At 54.6% G+C, this 24,354-nt stretch overlaps 2 protein-coding genes and 1 long non-coding RNA gene across 4 annotated transcripts; 2 read left to right on the top strand and 1 right to left on the bottom strand.

The window, feature by feature from the left end:
- Positions 1 to 2,036: 2,036 nt before the first annotated feature.
- On the top strand, positions 2,037 to 8,457 carry Tmem54 (transmembrane protein 54). The gene is made up of 6 exons (XM_052716870.1): positions 2,037 to 2,234; positions 4,812 to 5,005; positions 7,033 to 7,092; positions 7,179 to 7,367; positions 7,458 to 7,592; positions 7,970 to 8,457. Exons 1-6 carry the CDS (start codon positions 2,219 to 2,221, stop codon positions 8,042 to 8,044), a joined length of 669 nt encoding a protein of 222 aa, XP_052572830.1. The 5' UTR covers positions 2,037 to 2,218; the 3' UTR covers positions 8,045 to 8,457.
- Hpca (hippocalcin) lies at positions 8,241 to 17,543 on the bottom strand. 2 transcript variants are annotated; one of them, XM_052716871.1, is made up of 4 exons: positions 17,439 to 17,543; positions 14,725 to 15,123; positions 9,282 to 9,387; positions 8,241 to 9,173 (listed from the first exon to the last, which is right to left on the bottom strand). In XM_052716871.1, the coding sequence occupies exons 2-4, from the start codon at positions 15,100 to 15,102 to the stop codon at positions 9,076 to 9,078; spliced, it is 582 nt and encodes a 193-aa protein (XP_052572831.1). In that variant the 5' UTR covers positions 15,103 to 15,123; positions 17,439 to 17,543; the 3' UTR covers positions 8,241 to 9,075. The 2 variants fall into 2 exon arrangements, with proteins under 2 accessions (XP_052572831.1, XP_052572832.1); XM_052716872.1 differs by lacking the exon at positions 17,439 to 17,543 and adding an exon at positions 16,364 to 16,480.
- A 535-nt stretch (positions 17,544 to 18,078) lies between these two features.
- Positions 18,079 to 20,531, top strand: LOC128096838 (uncharacterized). Its single transcript, XR_008213753.1, has 2 exons — positions 18,079 to 18,662; positions 20,224 to 20,531. It is a non-coding gene; the product is annotated as an uncharacterized LOC128096838 (long non-coding RNA).
- The last annotated feature ends 3,823 nt before the right edge of the window (positions 20,532 to 24,354 follow it).

Genomic DNA, 24,354 nt, shown 5'->3' with positions numbered 1-24,354 from the left:
ACAGTCGCATCTCTTATGGGATAAAGACCTAAAAATAGAGTCGCCGAGCCACAATTATGAGCATGCAACCATTTGCAACAGGGCTGCCCGAGTGACTGCTCAAGGGTCCCCACGTACATCACATTTGATGTCCACTAGGGAGGGCACCAGCTAATGGCTGAATGACCTGCCTCCATCTTCCCTTTCATCTAGCAAGTCTGTCCCCTCACCCTTCACCCCTTTCACAGTGTCCGATTCAGACATCAGCTGATAAGAAAGCCCATCTCTTGAGAGTGGCCAGAGCAGCCTGCCTGACCTGTGGTTGTCCAGCAGTGTCTGGGGCTTCCAAGGAGACGTGGTTTAGCTCTCTCCCCTGCTGCTAATGTGTTTTTCAAGCTCCGGAAATTGGATGTGCTGGTTCAGGTGACACGAAGCACCAGTCACCTGGGTTCCAGGCTCTGAGAACCTGCAGACATCAGGCCAGCCTCTTGCATGGAGACTACTGACTGGTGGGGTACAGAATGTGGACTAGGGTCTGGTACCACCGCTTGCCTCCCAGAGGTCTGCTGTAAAGACCTCAGTGGTCCAGGGAGGTGGCCATACTGTTGTCAAGGCAGTGTGCTGGACAGAGACCTGGGTGGGCATCCCGCGCCCGCTGACTCACCACTTCTGACTAAGTGGTCCTAGGGGGAGTGCCCAGCCATCTGAACCTGAGAAGCACAAGACTTGTGTGTGCGTGTGCGGCAGGAACGCTGGAATGAAGCAAGGGCTGGCTATGCCCATCCTGGCACTTGATGTAACCCAAAGCCAGGGGCTCCATGACGGCTAAACCAGCAAAGCGCCTACTGTGTCCTCTTGTGTCTACACTTAATCCGCAACAGACAGTCTTACTTTTTTTAGATTTATTTTTATTATTTTATGAGTGTTGTGCCTGCACGTACATCTGTGCACCACGTGAGTGTCTGGTGCCTGAGGAGGTGGTAGGCCTTCATGTGGGTGATAGGAATCAAACCTGGGCCCTTTACAACAAGTGCTCTTAACCACTGAGCCATCTCTCCAGCCCCCACAGTAGACATTCTAGGATTTCTGTGAGTTCAAGGCCAGCCTGGTCTACATAGTGAGTTCCAGGACAGCCAGGGCTACAGAATGAGGCCCTGTCTTCAGTGTGTGTGTGTAATTTATCTAGTTTTCCCATCCACGCGTGTATTGTGTGCTATAGTATGTCAGTGCCATTTGGGGCTCCAGTGGAGGTCAGAGGACAACTTTCAGGGGTCAGTTCTCTTCTTCCATCACGTGGGTCCTAGGGACGGAACTCAGGTCATCAGGCAGTGGCCAAGGGCCTTTACTGGCTGGGTCATCTCATCGGTCCCTGCAATTTCTTTCTTTCTTTCTTTTCCTTTCTTTTCTTCTCTTCTCTCCCTCTCCCCTCTCCTCTCCTCTCCCTCTCCCCTCTTCCTCTCCCCTCTCTCCCTCTTCCCCCCTCTCCTTCTCCCCTCTCCCCTCTCCCCTCTCTCTGTTTTCCTGTATCAGAGGACAAGAATTATTATCGTTGTTTTCCAAGGAGAAAACAAAGACACACACACACACACACACACACACACACACACACACACACACACACACACACACACACAAACACCACCAAGACAGGAAGGAAAAGCCCCTGCCCAACATGGAAGACCAGATAGAGACCGGGGCATTCTTCACCAGCGAAAGGAAGGCCCCGGGAGGGAAAGAGATCGGTCTGAAGTCACACAGTAGATTAAAGGCAGACCCTGGTCCTCCAGGCACCGCGTTCACCACCCACGGCTGCCCCTGCTTTCTCCCAGCTTTCATCCTGAAGGTTTTTTTTCGCCCAGGTGCCCCCCGGGTCGTGATGATCGCTGCGGACACACTTACATCACCACCCCCAAGCACGGGCAATGGCGACTCTTTGGAGCCTCGATTTCCATCGGTGGAATGGGCGTGCGAGAGAGAACGAGGGCGACTTGGCGCCGCGCACCTGGCTCGGCGGCAGGGGCGGGGCTGTGACTCAGCCGCACAGTCCCGGGGTCGCCCAGCCGGTCAGACCGGCCTCGGCAGCGCGCGCGGGGCGCCGGCCTGGGCGGCCCGAGGGGTGCAGGGAAGGGAGGCCGCCGGGTGCCTGCTCCGGCGGCGGGAAGAGGAGCGCAGGCCACGGGTGAGCAGGATGGCAGCGAGGTCCCGCTGACGCCGGCTGGGGCCACTGGCTGGGAGCGACATGTGTCTGCGCATAGGTGAGCTGGGGCTCACGGGAGACCCATTCCTGGGGAGACCCAACCCGAAGCCAGGCCGCCTGCTCCATCCCTCCCTGCCTCACGTCCTGGCCTGCGGCAGGTCACTTTACTCTCAGCCTCAGTTTCCCCCAGAAGTAAGATGGCGGTGGGGTGACAAGTGGCTAGGTTTTACTTGCTTTTCCCGTGCGGGCTAGGCAAGTGCTCGACCAGGGAGCTAAACAGCATTCCCAAAGTTTCAAGACCGAGAAGTTACTCGGGGACTAGTCTGGAACTCAGTACTTAGCTCACTCTCATTTTGAACTCTGGATCCTCCTGCCTCATCCTCCTAAATAGCTGGGACTCCAGGTTTGTGCCACTGAGGCGCAGCTCTGAGTAAGCCTCGTTTTCATGTGGCCGGTGGCACCTCCAGCTCTTGGCTCTATTTTCCTTTCTAAGGGGCGAAACCAGGCTCCCAGACCCGCAGATTGGAGAAGGGATGCAGGTAGGGATCCAGGCAGGGTCCAGAGCTTCGGGTCCCCAGCCTTGCCAAAGGTCCCATTTCCGTACCCTCCTCTTACCCATCCAGGGCAGAGGGAAAGGCCTCAGATGGCCAACAGAATAGACTGGCTCGCCCCTCTCCCACTCCCTGGGCAAACCCTGCTGTTTGGGGTCTAAGGAGTTCCCACTCTTCAGCACACACGGCTTGTTTCTCCTTTGTAAAATGGGGACAGTCGTACCCGCCTCTTGACCAGGATGAAGTTGGCTCCTGATAAGAAAGGCTTAGCACAATGCCAACCACATTGCCCAATGCTACCAGCATGGGAACTGAGAAATGAAGCCAAATGCCTTCTGACCAGCCCCCAGGCACAACCCTGGCCTCCAGTTTGACCAAAGTCTTGGTCCCGAGATGGTGCTGTTTTTGAGCCCAGCCAAAGCCCAGGAGTATCTGGGTTGCTCCTGGCTGATGGGTGGGTGGATGGAATGGGAGGATGGGGTGGGACGAGGCAGGCCCCTGGAACAAGGCTGCAATTCCTCTTCCTGTTTGGCCAGCTCTTCATCTTCACAAGGCCATTCCGGTTCCTGGTCTGTCCTCTGCTGCTATGCCAACCCTAGAGCCTGCAAGCTCTAGGGGGGAGCTCAGAGACCAGTCAGGCCAGCCCCTCCTGGTTTTGTGCATGGAGAATCCAGAGGCCAGAGGGGAGGAGGGCCTGGTACCAGGTCCACGGTGAGTCTGTGATTGTCTACACAGGCTTCTCCTTGCTCCCTAAAATTGCTCTCTCTCTCTCTCTCTCTCTCTGCTACTGAGTTTAATTAGGGCTGCTTACAGGAGTATGAAGGAGTTTTTTACTGGAACATAGGCAACTTACCAGTGGCTACATCATTGAAGAAAAAAATTAAATTAAATTAAAAATATATATGTGTGTGTGTGTGTGTATATATATATATATATATATATATATATATATATATAGAGAGAGAGAGAGAGAGAGAGAGAGAGAGAGAGAGAGAGAGAGAATCACTCTGTAACCTATGCTAGCCCTGAATTGGCAGGAATCCTCCTGCCTCAGTCTCCTGAATACGAGGATTATGAGCCACCACTCCAGACCTCCTGCAATCAATTGCCCAGAGAACATCCAGCTTAACGATTCTTCCCACATCCGTTTCTTGCTTTCATTCAGCAACATACAGGGAACAAGGTCAAACCTCTCTTCCATTGTGGGGAAACTGAGGTTTAGCAGGGATCCCAAAGTCAGAGCCATTGGGAAGGCTCTGCTTGGTTGGGAGGGTCGACCACACTCCTGTTTCACAGAGCTGGTTAAACTGAGGGTCTAGGCAGCCATGAGGCAGGGTTAGCAGCAGTGGGAGGTGGTGTGGTAGAGAGCAGCTCGGAGCGGGAGGAGGGGCTTCCTGCTCTTCGGATATGGTAGAACTTGGCACTTGGCCACTCAGAAATTGTGTTTGTTGCCAATCTCCCTTCTGGTCCCAGCCTCCATTTAGCAGCCCCTGCACTGAGAGTCCCCAGGGACTTTCCCGTCCACCCATGGACCTTGTCCACACTGAGAGACAAGGTCTCTTTTCCTCTCCCGGAGAGAAGTGGAGACTTTACGGCTTTCAACAGGTTTTGTTCAGCAGCTGTGTGTTAAGTACCATGGGTACCAGTCTCCACTCCTGGACTGCCTACTGAGCAGGGCCTGTCTCCTGCCTGGTACACTGTGGGCTCCTTGAGGCCTGGACAGCATCTGTTGGACTTGTAGGCACCCTAGCGTCTGGTACGAAGCAGGCACCCAGGAAACTTCTATGTATGGGACAGATGAATGAATGAATGAATGAATCAATGAATGAATGAATCAATGAATGAATGAGTGGCTCAATGGGAGGATCATGTTGGATCCCTGCTAGTCACAATTCAGTAGTTAACAGGGACAGCTTTGTGTGCCACCTGTGTGTTTTTCCAACCTTAGAATCCGAGGACTTTGAAAAACCAACTGTGAAGTTTTAGAGACAAAGAAACAGGGAACTCGAATGACCCAAAGCCTGGGCTTTCTCCTCTGCCCGGCAGGAAGAGCCTCACTGTGACCCTGACATGTGTCCCCACAGGTGGCCTGAATGTGGGTGAGTTCCGGAAGGTGCTGATGAAGACCGGGCTGGTGCTGGTAGTGCTGGGTCACGTCAGCTTCATTGCAGCGGCTGTACTCCATGGCACCATGCTGCGCTTCGTGGCTGCCGCCAGTGACGCCGTGGTTCTACAGTACTGCGTGGTGGACATCCTCTCCGTCACCTCTGCCATTGTGGTATGGCCTGGCTGGGAGGCCATCAGGAGGGAGGGACTGGGTCTCAACCAGAGTCCCAAGCACTAACCCTAGTAACCGTCTACCAACTGGGCAGGCACACAGACTCTCTCTGCCTCAGTTCTGTAAAATGGGGTGGTGAGAGTGTAGCCGGACTGCAGAGGTTCCCAGTGGGTAGCTGAGGTCATCCACAGAAGGTGTTTAACTTAGGGCCTGGCACACGGCTAGAGTGAACGGCTGTGACAAATATTCACGGCGTGGTGATAGAGTAGGAGTGAACATCCACTTAGCTAGGGAGGATCCAAAAAGGTTTCAGGGAAGTGGAGACCTCTGAGCTGGGTATTAATGGATGAGTAGGAGTTTCCAATGGACTGTAATTATCAACCCAGGCATGTGGCATGTTGGGGCTAGCAGGCAGAAAGGCATGCCAGGGTGGCATTCCATGTTCTGACTGTGGCAGGTGCAAATGTCTGGGGCTGGGAATGGCTGAGATCTGCTCTAGAGACACTGAGCCAAAATATTCGGCGGGAGTTTAGCTCTAGAATATGATACCTGGACACCTGCCCCTTTGATGGACACATAACGAAAGAGCCTAGTTTACAAACCTCTTCTCTGCATGTCAGCTAAGGCAGCTGCAGACTTGAGGATAATCTCCTCAACTCCGGGAGACCTGCTGACTCCTGGCTAAGGGATTTCTCTCTGTATGCTGGTCTCTGACTGCTGGCCTCCGGGCGTGGTAATCCAGGCTCTGACCTGTAGACGCTCCAACAAACAGCAGGAACAGTCCTGTCCTATGTCCCAATCAGTGTCTGTTTTGCTCAGCAGCCATATGAAGAAGCCACAGAAGGTGGCCAGCCCAGGGTCAGGAGGCTCTGGGCTGGACCACTTCAGTATGGCTTTCCTGTCCCCAGGAAATCCTCAGCTGCCCATGCCTGGGGGGTTCACCCCACTTCCTGCTGATGGGATGCCTTCCTGTGGGGTCATCCTGCAGAGAGGACTGAGCCCAGAGATGTTGAGGCACTTTGTTGTGGCTGCATAGTGAATTAACATTACCGCCACAGGTGTCCGTTACAGAGAGTGAACTTATCAAAGTAGATAGGATAAATGGAGCTAGTGATCCGGGGGGAGCAGCCACTGGGCTGAACAGTGGAGGTCCTGTCTCTGGGGGTCGAGGGGCATTAAGATGCAGGAGCAGGAAGGGTGTTCTTGGAGGGGATGGTCTGTGGGTAGCAGCAAACAGCTATGATTGGATGCCCATATCCAATGTGATGAGGGAAGACAGTGGCCCAGGGTAGACTAGAGAGGGCCAGGAATAGGTCATCAAGAGCCCGGGATAACTTCAGACGCTCCTGGGGGGTTCTTTGTCTTTTGTGGTACTGGGGATTGAATCCGGACTTCACAGATGCTAGGCAAGCGTTCTATTCCCGAGCTCCATCCTCAGCCCCCTCTTAGAGATTCTGAGTCCTGTTCATAATGTGTCCTGTCTGTCTAAGATGGTGACCCTGGGCTGGCCTCCTTCCGTGCCCACCTCATATGGCTGCTGAACAACTCACTACACTTCACTACACAGTCCTAGGTGAGCTGGGACTTTCAATGTAAACCAGGCTGGCTTTGAACTTGCCACAGTCCACCCTCCTCGGTGCTGGGAATATAGGCACGTCACTATGCCCGACTCCTGGTTTAATATCATTTTGATTTTAGTTCCTTGTTAGTGGAATGGGTTTCTACCAAAGTCTTTTCCATCCCAAGGAGTGATGTCTCGTGTGTCCCAAGGCCTAGCCCCTGGCATGTACCTGCAAACAGGCTGCACAGGACCCTGTCGGAGATGCACAGCTTTAGGCAGTGGGGAGCCCTGGAAGGTTGTAGGCAGTGAGTGATGATCGGGAGGCAAAGCCCCTCTGAAGCACAGGGTGGGAGTGAGGACTCTGGTAATAAGGAAGACATGGGTGGATCTTTATCCGAGTGTGGGTCTGACCCCGCAAGCTCTCTGCTCCATCATTACCGGCAGGCTGATTCACACTTCTCCACAGGTCATCATCTCGGGAATTGCTGCTGTCATCTTGTCCCGCTACCTCCCCAGCACCCCCTTGGTATGTGGCACTTCCTCAGGTGGGACTGTGGGCTGGGTCAGTAGCCCCCTTGGGGCCAAGCACTGACCAGTGCTCTCCATACCTAGCGCTGGGCCGTGTTTAGCTTGAGTGTGGCCTGTGCGCTCCTCTCTCTGGCCTGCGCCCTTGGACTCCTGGCCTCCATCGCAGTGACTTTTGCCACCCAAGGCCGGGCACTACTGGCAGCCTGTACTTATGACAGCCCTGAACTCCCAACACTGGCACCTGACTGTCCTTTTGACCCTACTCGAATTTACGTGAGTGCCTCAGCCTTGGGAGGGGGCTGGGAAGGGCTCTTGGAATCCACCTGCACCCCTAAGTAGATGCTTGGGCCTCTGTACCCTTAGAGCTCCAGCCTGTGCCTCTGGGCCATCTCTCTCATGTTCTGTGTGGCGGAGAGCGTGTCTGCTGTGCGCTGCGCCCAGCTCGTGCATCGGCTACTGGAACTGAGGCCCTGGTGGGGGAAAAGCTGCCACCACACGGTGAGTCCCCTCCATAGTCCTGGCAAGTCCCTGCTGGGATCCCTGGCTGGTCAGCTCCACCCGCCTCTGAAGAGGGCCTCAGATAACCGGGGCCCTCAGATAACCAGATCACCACCACCAAAGGGCTCCCAAGTCCAGCGAGACCAGATCTGCCAGCTAAGTCACACAGCTGTGTCTGGCTCTCCCACTCGTGGGAAGCAAGAGTTTGGGGTGCTTAAACAGGAGACACTCGGGGTTCTGGCCTGTCTTGAGTGATAGCGATGTCCTCTCCCATGCCCCAGAAGCCCCTAGTCCTCGCTGCCTCCAGTTTGGGGATGTCCTGGAGATAGAGAGCCCAGTCTAGACCCAGTGAAACAAACAGGTTTCTGTGTCTGCAGATGCAAACGAACCCAGAGCCCCTGGACGGCCATGACTTACTGAGCTGCACCAGCTCTGTGCAGCTGACCATCTGACACCTCGAGGGGCCGCGGCTACTGAAGCATATCACCAAGCCCGGACGTGTGATAAAGCCTGCACTGACCAGTGCCCAGGGAGCCATGGAAGCCTAGGTGGATCCAGGATCCCCCAGAACAGGCCGAAGAGGGCTCAGTGGACCCCTGGGGACCTGGGAGAAGAAGGCTTTGAATGTTCTCCCTGGCCACCCGGCACTCCGCACTGAAACAAGACTTTATTTTGAAGTTATTAAAAAGAACAGAGATGCTCCGTGTGCTGCATGCAGAGGGAGGTGGGGGCTTTGCCAGGGGCCTGCGCTTCTTTCCCACACAGAATGCTGTGGAGGGACTCTGCCCGTGTGTGTGTGTGTGTGTGTGTGTGTGTGTGTGTGTGTGTGTGTGTGTCCTGCGTGTGTGAGTGAGGGAGGGTGAAATACAGAATACAGAGGGGTTAAATCTCTGGTCATTCAAATGCTAAGAGGCAGGCTGGGTTTGGGGACCCCCAATTGGAATCCTGGGAGACCTTTTTTTTTAACCACGGCCTCCAGTCAGCAAGAGCTGGGACAGGAACCGTTCTTCTGCAGGGAAGTAGATCAGGGAATTTCCTCAAAGCCCCACAGCCCAGGAATCCTCCACGTCTCCCCAACAACCCAAAAGACTCTTCACCTCCCCACCTCCCTCCAGGCTGAGGGCCACCCGAGGGGAACCTCCCCCCACCCCCGCGTTGTGGAAGGGCCTCGGGGCTGTGGGTGGGTGGAAGGTGATCCAGCTGTCTGAATAACGAATACAAAAACGGCGACAGACCAAACCAGAGTCATCTCGGTCCCACTAAGGGAGATTCTGTCTCTAGGGCCGTGGATGCTAACGGCTGTCTTGCTAAGCCCCTTCCAGGCAGGGTTCGCTTCTCCAGAGGCCCCCCCCCCCCCCGACAGTGCAGACCCCAGAAGGGGGTCCCCAGTCTGGCCCCCAGCCTGGATAGACACGAGGGAGAGGAAGCGGAGGGCCGGGGGGCCGGTGAAGGCAGGGAGGCAGCGAGCTGGTTCCTCCCCAGCTCAGAACTGGGAGGCGCTGCTGGGGTCGCACTGCAGCAGGCGCACGATGGATGGGTCGCTCTTGGCCCCGCGGATGAACTCCTCCAATGACAGCTTGCCTGCGGGGCGAAAGAGAGAGCTGTTGGTGAGGAGGAGAAGGCGGCCACGGAGCCAGGCAGGTGGTGCGGGAGAGGGAAGAAGGGAAGCCGCCCATCCCCGACACTCACCGTCATTGTTTGTGTCCATTTGGCGGAAGATTTTCTCAGTCCTCTTTTCCGGGGTCGATTCGTCCTCAGGCATCTTCATCACGGACGAAACCATCTTGTAAATGGCCTATGGGGGGGGGGGGGGTCAGGGTCGGGAGGGGAGAGAGCATCAGGGAGTGAGAAGAGCTGGCTTAAGCCCCCATCCCGATCTCTGTCTATGAACGTTGCAAGGTCGTGCTCCTCTGGCCATGGAGGAGGGAAGGAAAGTCTGGAAAAGGCCTTCTAGAAGAGGGGTAACTGAAGAGTGCGCTGGGCCGGGTCCCTTGGAGGGCCAGATGGGAATTGCTGATAGAGATGAACAAAGACACTGCAACCTGCAAGCTCCAGGTGGATGCCAATAATTTGGGGTTGCACAGAGTCAAGAGAGATGTTGGAGGATATTGTAGCCCAGATACCAAAGTGCCTAGAACGCGAGGGTGTACGTTTGGGGATAAGGGCTGAGTTAGCGCTCTCATTCAGTGACCGGCAGGGGGCGCTGAACTGGGGAGATGACACTGGGCTGCGCTGCGGTCTGTGGCCAGCAGGGGGCGCAGAACGTCAAGGCAAGCTGGGACTCCGAAGGGGCGGGAACATTATGCAAACGAATGCAAATGAGCACCTGCCACCAGGCCAGGGACAGCCTGAGCTCTGCTGGGCTGAGGGTGGCAGCTGCCACGTGTAGGTAGGTGCTCCAGAGGCAACACGAAGGAGTTTCTGAGCTAAATGTTCAGAGCATGTAGTGCTCGGCCTGTGGGATGGGCTATGTTTCTGCTCCCTGGAGCTCAAAGACCAGTCACCTCAAACTTCCAACTTGTTTCCGGAGTGACGCCTCCTCCTAGAAACTTCCTTTCTTCCCGGTGCCATAGCCCTCCCCACCCGCTTCCGCCCAGCTTTGTCTCTGACTTCTCTGGTCTAGCCTCTTTCCTTCAGATTTGTTCCACACGCTGGCTGCCTCTGACCGCCCTTCCCAAATACAAATCTCCACTACTATGTCCCTAAACCAGCAGGCCGCCCCCTCGCTCCCAGCACACACAGACCTCCCTCTAGGCCCACAGTGCACCAGTTCCTTAAGGATGCTGCCTCCCACTCTTCCTCGGGGTTCAGTCTACAATGCTTTCCTTGCAAGATCGTCCCTGTTCCAGCTGGGGTCAGGGCACATCGGCTGCACAGAGCCTCCTGGGCTTTCCCTTTGAGGACACCTCTCAGGAAGTAATTAACTCCTTAGAGGATTGTGCCAACTTCCCACCATTCAGATAAGAACAGTGACTCCAGCTACTTCTAAGATTCCCAGTACAGTGCCTTGGCACACGGCAGGGAACTCCCTGTTTCAAGGCCATCGTCACCTCCCACCACTCTCGGTACCAATCTTGGCATTCAAGATACTTCGCAAGCTGTCTAATGCTGGCCTTGCCACCACCAGGCCTCGCTGGAGGGGTAATTCTGCCACAACTGAACACTCCTGGGCCTTTCAGGTTCCTTAGCATTCCCAGACTCTGGCTGGAATGATAGGAGCTACCATTTATCAAGCAAGAACTATGTACCAGGTCCTATGTGCAGGAGTTTCGTTTTGGTTTTTTCTTTCTTTCTTTTCTTGTTTTGTTTTTGTTTGGTTGACTTGTTTTGTTTTTTGAGGCAGGATTTCTCTACATAGTCCTGGCTGTCCTAGAACTCACTCTGTAGACCAGGCTGGCCTCAAACTCAGGGACACACCCCCACCTCTGCCTCCTGAGACCAGATGTGTATGCCTCGGTACCTGGTACACATGCAGGATTTCTAAACTGTACATCAGCTCAGAAAAGCAGGTATCAAATCTCCCTTTTTCCCAGATAAGAAACCAAGGTTTGGGAAGGGAATTGATGGAAGGTACTAGATCAGGGCTTGCTCCCTCTTATGTGCTAGGTGGATGCTTGGGCAGTTTGGAGTGGTGGACAGCAGGAGCTCTGGAGTGACAGCCTGGTCCATTCTGCACTTGCTGTGTACCCTTGGATAAGAATTCGGCCTCTGTGAACCTCAGTCTCCCTCTGTAAAATGGAGTATTGTGTCTCTCTCATCAAGGTTGTCTAGCACAGCGGTTCTCAACCTTCCTGATGCTGCGACGCTTTAGTACAGTTCCTCGTGTTGTGGTGACCCCCCCAACCAAAGAGTTATTCTTGTTGCTACTTCATAACTGTAACTTTACTGCTGTTGTGAATTGTAATGTAAATCTTTTTGTAATGTAAGTGTTTTCTGATGGTCTTAGAAGACTCCTGTGAAAGACTCACTCAATGACACCCCCTCCCAAAGGGTCGCAACCCACAGGTTGAGAACCACTGTTCTAGAGGATTAAATGAGGTAGAAAAATATAACCGTGGCTGCGTGGTGTAAGTGATCACTAAACAGCAGCTTCGATTGTCATTATTCATGTATGTGTCCTCTGGTTTTTCAGTTCTCTGGACTCCCAGATGTTACTTTTATATACCTGTCACTGACCTCATCAATGTGGCCTGTGCCTTAATCTTGCCTACCAGAGTGGGAGCCCCAAGAAGCCCACTGCCTCTTCCCTGCCACTGTGCCACCAGCCAGGGTAGGGCTGGGACAGCAGAACTGACAGTGACTTAGAGAGTGGCCATTCTCCTCGTGACAATCCTTCTAATTAATTAATTAGATTAGATTAATTAGATTAAGTCTGGATTGCTCACCCAGAGTTTCACTGGAGCCTACTTGTCATTAATCAGGCCCTGGGGTTCACAGAGCTCTGTCTGCACCAGCTGTCTGGAGCCTCGGGACTGTCATAGAGGAAGTCCGGGTCTAGAGGGCAGAAGCTGGTGAAAGAAGGTCCAGGGGTCCTTAAGGAATGGGCTAGCTTAACCACTGTGCTGAGTGTGGTGGCTTCAGCCAGGCTGAGATTTGCCAGTGTACAAGTGGGAAAATACGAGCATCTCTCTGAATTTGTGGGTCTCCATCAGATCCCTAAATGACCCTCCCAGCAGGGAACCCCAGAGTTCCTCATCATCCTGCCTCCAACGAGGAGTTTGTGGTTCACAGGTTTCTGGGACAAACACTGAAGCAACAAGCTATTGGCATAGGGAACACATCGCTTCCCAAGGCAGCCATTCCATTCAAGCTAGAGGCTGAGATCCACATCCTCAGCAAGAGAGGGAGCCGGTGGGTTGGATGAATTGGAGCAGATATCAGTCCATGAAGCAGGGGGCTGGAAGGGAAGGATGCAGGGATGCAGGAAGGGGACCTCGTGCAAAGCTATGTGGCAGCTCTTCTCAAGACACATCTTGGGGATGCTTACAAGGCCATTGTGGCCAGTGCAGAAGATGTATGGAGAAAGAATGACTGACAGTCACTAACGTTCGCTGAGTACCAAGCACCTGCAAAGCCCTCATTAGAGCAACCATCCCTCTTGATCTCTGTGAGAGCTTTTGGAAGTAGGGGTTTGACACCCCCACATACATCATCACACATTGCTGGCAAAAAAAAAAAAAAAAAAAAAAAAAAGATGTTGCAAAGACTCAGAGGAACAGTGTGGCTCTTGCCAGCCAGTAGACGGCTTTCTGCTATGACTCAACAGGTAAAGGTGCTTGCTGCCAAAGCTGACAACCTTAGTTCGATCCCTATGATCTGCACATGGAAGAAGAGAATCGATTCCCAAAAGTTTTCCTCTGACCTCCCCATGTGTGCTATGGCATGAGCATGCTACCCCCACACACAAATAAATAAATATAATAAAAAACTGTTTAAAAGCCAGCCAGGGCTACACACACACAGAGAGAGAGAGACCCTGTCTAAAAAACGAATGTTTAAAGTGGGCAAGGAGCAGGGTGGATAAAATTAAATCATAGCACTGACCGCCTTCAATGCGGAGGGACTGGGTTTTTTGAAATAAGTCTAATGTATTTCATACTTAAATTTGTACTAAGAAAAGACATGCATGACAAGTCTCTAAATCGCCTCATGCAACCAGCCTCCTTGCCTCGCTCCAGTTTTGTAGATGAGCAACCTAAGAGCTAAAGCCAGTCCAGAATTGGAAGCCTCGTCTCCTGCACAGAAGCTCAGAGCCTTCACAAAAGGAAGGCCTCTTGGAGTGGTGGCCAGCCTGGGCTCAGCCCCACTTCTAGACATGAAGCAAGTTACTCTGCCTGCCTGATGATGCACTCAGCTCAGGGGTCTAAGTACCTCGTGCAGTACTGGCTGTGGTGGTGCTTCTGTCAATTAGTAAGGAGACGGTCGGGTATCCAGATGGCCTGTGAACATTAGAGCCAGGCGGCCCACCCACAGGCTGTGAGGTCTCCAGCAAGTGCCTTCTTCTGAAGCATGTTTCCTCCTCAGTAAATGAGGATCAATAAAACAGTACTCGTGGGCTGGGGATGAGGATCCCTAACAAGCACAAAATCTGCATTTGATCTGAACAATGCAAACAGATGAATGAGTGAGTGAATGAATGAATGAGTGAATGAATGAATGAAGAATGGGCATAACTGGACATGGAGACACACACCTGTGACCCTGTGGCTCAGGGGCTAAGGCAGGAGGATCATGAGTTCAAAGTCAGTCTGAGCTACATAGAGAGACCTGTCTCCAACCAAACCAAACCAAATATAACTTGTCTAAATCAGAAACACCTAGATGAGGAACTATTCCAAATTAAACCAAAATAACAAAGACGGTCATAGTGGCACGCCTTTAATCCCAGCACTGGGGATGCAGAGGCAGGCAGATCTCTGTGAGCTGGAGACCATCCTGGACTACCAAGTGAGTTCCAGGCCAGCCAGAGCTACACAGTGAGACCATATCTCTAAATAAATATGATTAACAAAACAGGACAACAAAATTCAGTAGAGGGTCTCAGACCAGGACAGGAAAAAATGCTACGGAGAACATTCCGAAGAGAGTGGACAATGGCATAGGATCTGTATATTAGAACCACATTGTTTCTATGTCAAATGCCTTGACTTGGATAGTTGTGCTGTGGGTTATGTAAGAGAATCTCTTATTCTTAGGAAATGCATCCTTTACCTGAGGGGCAAAGGGTCAACGTTGAGAACAACCCAAAAGCTAGCACACAGGCAGGGATAAGCAATGCCAGGAAACTCTAGCTGGTGAATGTGGGCTAAGGATGCATGGGAACTTCCTCAGCTTTTCTTTCTTTCCTTTGTTATTGTTGGGTTGGTAGGGGAGGAGAGAGAGTTTCCTATTGTCCAGGCTGGCCTCAAACCCATTTGGCAGCCAAAGCTGGCTTTGAACTCCTGACCCTCCTGCCTCTAACTCCACAGTAAGTTTTAGCTTTCGGCTTTTCTTTGGAAAATCGTTTCCTTCTAAAGGATTTGGGAGTGGGATGGGAAGAAGAGCCCCTGCCACTACTTGCAGACCAGGTGTGCTAAGAGGTTAAAGAGGGTGTCGGAGCCCGCGGCTGCAGCGGGTGGCTGTAGCGGCCCACCTGCACAATCTCCAGCATTTCCTCCCGGCTGATGTAGCCGTTACCGTCCAGGTCGTACATGCTGAAGGCCCACATGAGCTTCTGCTCCAGGCGGCCACGCGAGGTCACGCTCAGAGCGATGATGAACTCCCGGAAGTCGATGGTGCCGTCGCTGTTGGTGTCAAAAGTGCGGAAGACGTGCTCGGCGAACTTGGAGGCGTCGCCATAGGGGAAGAAGTTGGCGTAGATCTTCTTGAACTCGTCGACGTTGAGGATGCCAGTGGGGCAGTCCTTGAGGAAGCCCTTGTACCACTCCTGCAGCTCCAGCTCCGAGAACTCCGTGTTCTCCCGCAGATCCTGCAGCATCTCCGGCCGCAGCTTGCTGTTCTGCTTGCCCATGGCAGACGAGCCAAGTCCCACCTGGGTGCCCCCCAAAGGAGGTGAAGGGACAGAGAGCAATAGTTTTGTCCTTTCGGTCACTTGACACCACTCTAGAAGGGCCCTCAGACACAAAACACCCCAAATTCTCGTTTGACCCAAGAAGAGAGAGGTGGGCCCCAGATCACACAGCCTGCACCCTGCTCTGTGGCACGCTTGTCTGGAGAGCAGACCCGGAGGAAGAGGAAGGGGCCAGCGCACACTCACTGACACCATTCTGGCTGTCCGTGTTAAGCCTATTCACAAGTGCACATTTTCACCCTCCCAAGGGGAAATCTGGGGATTAGCTCCATTTTCCAGAACGGAGCTCAGAAAAGTGAGATGATCTGCTTCAGGTCACAAGGCCACCAGAGGGTAGAGCTGACCCCCAGAGTTCCCTGGAAGGGTGCAGAAAACCTTCTGGCCCTCCTTTGTACCTGCTGCCCTCTCATGGCTTCCCAGATACCTGCTGACCCCGCAAGGCTGCTCCTGTACCACAGCAATGTCAGGTTCTCTTCCTGAAGACATGCTCAACAAGAGGCATTAATCTGGACCCCAGAGTCGATCACCTGACTTCAAATCCCCTCTCTCCCTCTTACCAGCTATGTGCCTGGGACAATTTCCTTAAACTCTCTGTCTCAGCTTCAAAGTAGGTTTAATAATGGTCCTTACTTCATAGGGTTATTGAGGGAATTAAATTAGTTAATACTTGTGAGCACTTAGAACCATGGCTGAGTAGGCAGGTGCTCCATACATGTTAAGTGAGTCAAAATGATTCACATGTACCCAGACTCCACAAAAGTCAGGCATGATATGCAAGTGCATGTCCCCAGCACACGCATAATGCCACACAGATCACTGAATGCTCTCGCTAGGTTCTATGCCACTCACCTACCATCCTATACCACACATGGGTCGCCATGCCACCACACACAACAACCCCGCTGCCCCACAACTCACACGCACTGACACATGGCACCACGCACAACCCCCATACACTGTGCATCAAGACACACCAGCCCACGACCCCACATGTCTCACACATGCCATCAGACGCCAACTCGCATGCTGACACCTCTCACATGGGCAGCGGCACGTGGGACCTTCAGGTACCCATCTCATTTGTCTTTTTATACCCGGGGTGCTGCCCGGGAGAGGGAGCTGCAGCCCTTCCCAGACCTGCAGAGGACTCCTTTTCTTGGAGAGCCCTACCCAGCCCACCCAAACCTCCCGCAACACTTACCTTTTATCTGGCTCGAAAGGTCCCCTCAGCAGGGATTAAAGTGTGGGGCTGAGGACGACCTATGGAGGGGAGTAGCCAGGCAGGCAGTCCTAGGCACAGATGTAGGGGTGTGTGCAAAGGGCTCCTGAGGTTGAAGATACCAGTAAGACAGGGTGAAGAGGGCTCCTGGTGCATGAAGGTAGATGAAGCTCTGTGTACATGTGTGTGGGTGAATGTTGAAGGTGTGTGCTCCCATGTGATGTGAGTCCCGGGTTCTGGGTTCTGCACCGAGGCTGTCTCCCTGTGCGTTTCTATGCATGTCTGCATGTGAATTCTACATGCGTGTTCAGCGGGCATGCACCTGTCACAAAGAGAAGAATGTACCCGGGATCGTGAGGGGACCTATGTCTGTCCTCAGCAGTGTGTCATGCATGTTCCTGTAAGTTGGTGCCCACCCCCCCACCCCCCTTTCTAGATGAGCCTTTTCTGCCCCAGGCTGAGGAGCCACAGAACAAGTGTGTGGGAAGGGACTGAGGAAATGCGCAGGGCTGAGCAGGGGAGCGTGTCCCTTACTCCCCTCCTCAAGGTCCAAGGAACTGGGTCAGCGGGGCGGGGGCAGAGCGATGCGCTGGGCAGGAGCGCTCCTCCAGGTGCCCCTTCCTCCCGGCCACTGTGGGCACTGCCTCTGTCAGCTGGAAGAAGGGTCTCTTTTCTCCGCAAAGACCCCCGGTGCCCAAAATAGGAGGAACCTCACAGCTCGATCCGAGAAACCCGCCCTGGCATCTCCTCCAAGCCTCCCCCGGCTCCGGCCCTGAGCCCCCGCCTCCATCCTTCCCGCACTGGGCGCGAGGTCCCTCCTGGAGGGGGCGCCCGGGACGGACGGCGCGCGACTCCCGGGAGCCGGCCACTCGGCGGTCAGGACCCTGGAGAGCGCCGCGCGATTCCCCCGGGGCAGTCCCGGGCTGGCGGCGCCACGGGTGGGAGGAATCCCGCGAGGCACGGGGAGGAGCGGGCTGGGGAGCCCTGGACGTGGGTTCCTGACTCCGGGGCTGCCCTCCCCGCATCCCCGGCCCCGGCTGGAGCGGCCCCCACTCACCCAGCAACGCCGAGACACCGACTGCGCAGGGAAGGCGGCGCTGCTGCGGCGCGCGGCGGCAGAGGCGGCCGGAGGGGCGGGCGGGACTGCGAGGGAGACGCCCCGCAGCGTTGGCCCGGAGCCCCTCCCCTGGGGGGGTCCCCACCGGCAGCTAGGCTCCGCCCCCGCCCCCGCCCGGGAGAGGGAATGGGAAGCCCTCACTGCCCCGGGCCCCCTCTCTCGGGAGCACCCCACCGTGGGAAGAAGATCGGGACCCCCCCAGTTCTGCAGGTCGACTCGGGGAGACCAAGGAAAGAGGCAGATCAGTGCCCAGGGACCGCTCTCCTAAGCCGGGAACAATCCGGGGCAGCGCCACCCGATAACTCCCCACCCCTACCTGGGCGCGGGGCCGCCTGTCGCTCCGAGGGAGGAATCCGATAGGCACCCTCACTGCCCCCGCGCCTCAACTCCGGAGCCAGCTGAGCTGGGGGTTCTTGGGAGAGGTGGGAGCGCCCATTCCCCAGTCTCGAGGTCTTCCAGGGGCCAGACACGCCCCCTGCCTACCTCCGCCTCAGAGCACGCCCCCTCTACAGCCTACTATTCCGGATGTCATCCCCCACCCTCTCCAAGAATTAATCCCACCTCCTACCATCAATGTACCTCAATCTTCCCAGTACCCCTCCATGCAAGGCATCCTCTCCTCCCCCAGCCTCTGCGGGTGCAGGCCTGTGACCTGAGAGTGCAGAAACGCGTCTCCACCTAGGGAGGTGGGGCGTGTTTCTGAGGTGGATAGGCCTCTTGTCTACACTCAGGACAGCTGCTCTCTGGAGACCCCGACCCGGTCACAGCATCTGCCTGCAAGGGAGCTGCACCCTCCCTCCTCCAGCCCTGGTACCAATCCCTACAGCCTAAATTCTGTCCTTTCTCCATCTCTAGGCTGTGGACCTCACTGTGTTCTACACTGCCGATGAGGAAATTGAGAATTAGAAGGGTTAATTGCTTTCCCAATGTCTACCAGCTAGTGAGTGACTTGAATTCAAGAGCTCTCATTCATCCATTTCAAAAATATTTCTCAAGCCTTGCTTCTGCACGCCACACTGTTCCGGACCGTCGGGTTGCAGTCATGCAGAAGAAGCAATGATAGAACATACATAGTCAGTTCTGTGGTGTGTTAGATAAGCGATTGGAAGAAGGCTTGGGGAAGCAGCAGATGGAGAGCAATGGGCACTTCAGATTGCATTCCAGGTGAGACCGGAAGTCTTTGCTGTGTTCAACAGAGCAGGTCTGACTTCCATGCAGCAGCTCACCAGAGCTTTATGTCAAGAAAAGAGTGGTCGAGTGAGCCTGGTTTCTGGACCTCCTTAGACGGTGGAGTTGACAGCATTCGTCTCTTCCTGGACGGCTCTTCTCAGGGTGCTCTCTCTGCCTGTAGTTCAGATCATCCTGGCTGCCCAAGACACCAGACAAAGCTCCCCGTCTAGATGCCTAGGTCAGGCCTCTCAGGACGTCCAGACTTCACTCTTGTGCTTGGAGGCAAAGAGGGGGTGTACACTGACAGAGCTGGGGAGCCAGACCCGGATGGAATAGGGACAGCTGGGCCCTTGGGAACACCGGCTCCACTGTGTGCCTTGGCTCTTGTGTTGGGACCCCCAGTGGAGGCGTGAGACGCCAGACGAACGTGGGTGGTTCCCAGCTGCCTCCTTCAGGAAGACCTGCAGGCTGACAGAGAGTGGAGAAGTGCTTAGCCCCCACCCCAGACCCCTTCAATGACAATCCCCCTCCCCTCTCCCTGGTGGGTCTGAAAAGAAGGCCATGCTTGGGACATGGAGAGGAGCCAAGCCCAGAGCCACCCCCTGTCCCCCACCACTTCTTTCCCTCTTTCCTGCCTGAAGCTGGAACCTCCCAGCATGGCTTAATTTCTCTTCTCCATTCTTGGGTGGAAGGTCTCCGTGTACCCGTTTCCTCCAGACTGACTCTTGGCTCGGGCACAGGTTCAGTTGACTCCCGTGCTTTTCTTCTTCAGGAAGGTGATTCTGGAACCTTCCCTCAGCACCTCTGTCTGCATCCTGCCTCCACAGGGGTGTGCTTCCGAGGGTAGGACTGAGTCTCCTCGTCCAGGGCATCTGCTTTCTTGGCCTGTTTCTGTATGTCAATGAGCGCCTCTGAAAGCAGAGACTGGGCCCTCCTGGGAGCTGCTGGCTACTGGTACCAGCCACCTCTACCTTCCCAAGAGCGATCGCAGCACTGGACAGGCTCTTGAGCCAAAGAGGAGGCCTAGGGGCTCCCCACACTCTAAAAGACCCTGGGTCCAAGACAAGCGTCCTGCAGTATAGTTCAGAAAAGGCAGCAGAGGGGTTGCTGCTTGGGAAGCCTGGGTCCCTCCCTTCTTTGGGCAGGTGACATGACAAAGTGTCCCTGGAGCCTTGGGTTTGCCTTAATTGAAGGCCTGATGTGTGCATGCTCAGGTTCTTGCTGCTGATGTCCCATCCCCTCTCACTCAGAAGGAGGTGTCCGGGAGGGAGGGAGGGAGAGAGGGAGGGAGAAAGGAGGAGCACCCTGAGGTAGGGCCAGGAGAGGTGGGACAGAGCAACAGGTAGTCCACGAGAGAATAAGAACGTCTCCAGAGCAGAGAAGTGAGATGGGAGCTTCAGAAACCAGGATGACTATCCTAGTCTACCATGCTGCCAGGACATCACTTATCTCCTGCGTACCTACTGTGTGCAGAGTGCCCTGCCTAGAACACTCCATCTCATGATCCATGGTCCTGAGGATCTCTGATATTGACACCATTTTTTTTTTTAAACAGAGGTGGAGACCGAGGCTCAGGGAGTTGAAGTCTCCACCCTGAGGTACATCAGCAATACATCACACTTGAACCCAGCTCTGCGTGACTCAGGAGCTGCCACCCCACTCTGGAGGCCTCTCAGTGAAGTGGGCAGGTCTGGCCCTACTCTAGCCCACTCAGAAGACCGACCCAACCCCCATTCCATGTCTCTTGGGTCCCCAACAGTTTGGAAAATCCTGATGAAAGCAGATGGTGGGGACAGATGGAGGGGAACGCATCTCAGGGCTGAGTTACACAAACAAACATTGATAAAGTGATTAAAACCTCAAGCCACTCCTTTCCAGAAAGCCCTGCCCACCCAGCTTGGAGCACAGTGAGCTGTGAAGTGGGGTCCGGGGGCCTCCCGAATGCCCTGGGTCTCAACCTCGTTAATCCCAGTCTCTGCCAGCTTCCCTTGATGCCAGGGACCACCCCCGGACCAGAGCCCAGGATGGTAGAGTGCCAGGAGCACAGCCCGGGAGGGGGTGGGGCAGGCCTGGCAGTTCCCCAGGGAGCTGGCCATGAAGAAGGAATGGCTGGGGAGGGCCGGGAAGTCCAAGGTTCTGGGGCTGCAGGCCTGAAATCAGGGCCAGAAGGGTAGGGGTGGGGATGCCGGAGCTGGGGTCTCTCTGGGGAAGCTTCACTGGCCATGTGGGACTCAGTTGGCCCAGGTCACACTGCAGCCCAGCTGCCCACAGAGCGAACTGAATCCTGGGCCTCAAACAGTTAGTGATTTGCTTCACTCCTCTGTGGAGGGAGACAGTGTCCGTGTGAGCCCGGGAAGGATGGCTGTGAGGGTGTGGAGCAGCCGCACACAGTGCCTAGGTACTCCACACACGGCACAAGCACCTAGGTACCTGCACAGAGTACCAAGGTAACAAGAGGCTAGGACTGGCTGATCCAGAGGCCCTCTACAGAGCAGAGGTTTGGATCTAGACATCCTACGGCAGCGTCCTGTAGTTGTTGGGCTCAGCAGTAGAGAGATGGGTGCCTTGACCCCCCAAGAAGAACAGAGTTCCTGGGCCAAGGCAGCTGAAGCCAGTGTCAGGGCCCCAGATGAAAGCGTCTCCTCTTCAGACCTGCATTCAAATCCTGCATTGGCCCTTTTCCTAGAGGCAGAAAGCTGGCAAAAATAGCCCTCTGACCTTCTGGTTCCTCCTCTGTGAAACCAACGTTTCCAGCTGCTTCCTGGACTGGCTCCCAGAAGCCCACAGACACCCCGACTCAAGCCAGCCAGCAACCAGCTCATGGTCTCCCACCTCCAGCTTGCAGGTCTCTGGGTCCTCCTCCACCCCCAGCAAGCAAGCCCGAGACCCCAGCACATTCAGGACCCTCTCTCTGGCTGCTCTTGTGTCTGCTGCCTCCCCAAGTCCAGCTCATTCTACAAGAGCGGGCAGGGTCTCCGCTTGCCTCTCCCCTCGCTTCTGGCCAGGGCCGCCTCAGAGCCCTGCTCTGGCCTTCTCACAGCTCCCCCTGCTGGGATCAGTTTCTCTAAATCTGATTAGAGACCGCACTGCTGAATAACCTCCCATGGCTCCGGCTGTCTTCCAGTGGAAAGGGACATCTGAGGCTCACACACCCACACCCTCCCACCAGCCCTTTTAACTCCTTGCCAGTTCAGCACCTCTGTACCTCGTGACTAGCCCCCCCACCCAGACTGAAGGAGTTCCTGGCCCTCTCCCAACCCTAATCTCTGCACATGGGACTGGATCTAGATGGGGGTGGCTGGAGTGACTCTGGCAGCTGGGGACCCATCATCCCAGCCAACTCTTGTCCAATAGGATAATTGCTCTTCCCTCCGCTGCCGGGGGGGGGGGGGGGAGCTACTCTCAGCTGGAAGCCACAGTGTGACAGTCCTTTGCTTGAGGTCACTCAGCTGGGCCCGCTGTCCCCCAGTCACAGCTTCAGACAGCTAAAACCCTGGGATCATTCTGAGGCAGTTCATGGCCTGGGCACTCCATCTTCTCATTCTTTGAGTCCGTCTGCTGTGTCTCAGGCTAGCTCCCCAGTCTTCTTATGGCCACAGCAAAGCCATCGTCACTTATGGAAAGTGGGGTGGAGACAGGAAGCTGTTTCCTCTAATCCTTTTTCTTTTCCTTGAGACAGGTTCTCACTATGTAGCCCAGACTGAACTCATTGTAATCCCCCTGCCTCAGTCTCTTAAATTCTGGGATTATAAGCATGTGCCACCATGTCCAGCTTTTCTACAGAAAATACACATTTCTGTAGGGGTGACTTAAAACCTGTATGCAGAACATGGCAGATCTCAGTTAAGATCTAATGAATCAAGTGCTGGTATTATTCTGAGACAGGGTCTCACTGTGTAGTTCTGGCTGTCCTGGAATTCATTATGGATACCAGGCTGGCCTCGAACTCAGAGACGCGCCTGCCTCTGCCTCCCAAGTGCCGGAATTAAAGGTGTGCACCATCACGCCTGGCTAAGGTTGTTGTTATTGTTTTGTTGGTTTGTTTTCTGAGTTTTAAAATTTATGTGGTTTGTATGTGTGTGATAGGTGTGATGTGTGTGTAGAGATGCACATGGGCCAGTGTACATGTGGAGGCTGGAGGACAACTTTGTGGGCCTGGCGCTTCCTCTCTACCTTTACATGGGTTCCAGGGATTTATCATCAGGCTTGCACAACAATCCAGTCTGCACGGTATGGTGATGCCTGCCTGGCATCCCAGCACTCCAGAGGTGCAGGCGAGAGAGAATCCTTAGCTACGCAAGGAGTTCTAGCCCAAGCTGAGACACATGAGACCTTGACTAAAAACAATTAAGAGTATGGCTGGGGGATGTAATTCAGTGGTGGCATGTTTGACGAATGTGCCTGAGATCCTAGCTTCAACCCCCACCACTGGGGTGGGGTGGGGAGGTCAGCGCATCAAGCTTTTTTTTTTTCCGAGACAGGGTTTCTCTGTGTAGCTTTGCGCCTTTCTTGGAACTCACTCTGTAGACCAGGCTGGCCTCAAACTCACAGAGATCCGCTTGGCTCTGCCTCCCTAGTGCTGGGATTAAAGGTGTGCACCACCACTGCCTGGCTTTTTTTTTTTTTTTTTCTTTAACAGTCAAGATTTTGAAGAGAAAGCCCCTTCTGGACTAGAGACTGCCTCCGAACCAACAGCTCTACCTTGGGGCCTGGCCAAGCAGAATGCTATTTCCAGTATCAATGCTCCGGGTGGCCACCTTCCTGACCACCTTCCTGGCCCATCTTCCTGGCCAGCTTCTCACAACCCAGGAACCTGTTTGAAATCCCCCGCTGCCTTTGACACTGAGCATCGGTACCTCCCAGGGCCTCAGCTCTCTGTGGAACACCCCCTTTCTAGAGCTGTGAGGCACCTGCGGGACACTGTGGGGTGGAGATGCACATGAAGGAGCTGCTGGGTGACACTTCAGGCCTAGGGATGACCACGAAGGCTAGAGGGTGGTGTCCCAGAGAGAGGACAGTGAACATCCTCTGCCAGGCTTGCTTCTGCAGCCACCTGCTAGTTTCTCCAACTTTAGAGAAGTGGAAACTGAGGCACAAACAGGTCAAGTTCTCTGACTGAGACTTCCTTAATTAAAGTCAGCATCAGATCCGAGGTGAGCGCTAGCTCTGCCTCTGGGAGCCAGACAGCCAGGTTGCATTAGAGGAATGAGGGTCTCCCAGAGACTCCCAGAGGCACCCAGAGCTCCAAACCCCCGACTCAGGCATCCCCCAATCTGTCTATCTGGGAAAACCCAGCCAGCTCTCAATCCTAGCACCTCAAGCTCTCTGGAGGCAGGCCTGGGATTGCCTCCTGTTTCCATAGTAACGGTGAACAGAGGGCCTCCCGCAGCAGTGTGGGGATACCACAGATACCAGTACCTGCAAGTCCACACGTGCCCTGGGAATCCTTAGGATGGGGCAGCCTCTAGCGCATGTCCATGCACGTGCATGCCTTTGCACAGCATGCATGCCTTTGCACAGCGTGCACACCCAGGGCTGGGAATGCATGATCCTCCATAAATACGTGAATACTCTTGCATATGCAGACACACGCACAGTGACCCAGGCCTTGGCATGCTCACCCACCAATGGGATGGGAGATCATCCTGCCGGATGTGACCCACTCCCACAGCAGCCCCAGCCCACC

Source organism: Peromyscus californicus, unplaced genomic scaffold (assembly GCF_007827085.1).
Source record: "Peromyscus californicus insignis strain IS unplaced genomic scaffold, ASM782708v3 Scaffold_5__1_contigs__length_169319896, whole genome shotgun sequence".
In the NCBI taxonomy this organism is placed as follows: domain Eukaryota; kingdom Metazoa; phylum Chordata; class Mammalia; order Rodentia; family Cricetidae; genus Peromyscus; species Peromyscus californicus.
The sequence above is the reverse complement of the archived record's forward strand: the minus strand, read 5'-3'. Positions and strand labels throughout refer to the sequence as shown.

Bases quoted from the DNA above. Each gene is read 5' to 3' on its own strand.
- Tmem54 (XM_052716870.1), top strand. The intron at 7,093-7,178 runs GTATGTGGCACT...CTCCATACCTAG, and splicing joins ACCTCCCCAGCACCCCCTTG to CGCTGGGCCGTGTTTAGCTT. The intron at 7,593-7,969 runs GTGAGTCCCCTC...CTGTGTCTGCAG, and splicing joins GGAAAAGCTGCCACCACACG to ATGCAAACGAACCCAGAGCC.
- Hpca (XM_052716871.1), bottom strand. From the start codon at position 15,102: ATGGGCAAGCAGAACAGCAAGCTGCGGCCGGAGATGCTGCAGGATCTG. The intron at 9,388-14,724 runs GTGGGCCGCTAC...CCCCCCCCATAG, and splicing joins AAATGCTGGAGATTGTGCAG to GCCATTTACAAGATGGTTTC. The intron at 9,174-9,281 runs GTGAGTGTCGGG...TTCGCCCCGCAG, and splicing joins AATGGACACAAACAATGACG to GCAAGCTGTCATTGGAGGAG.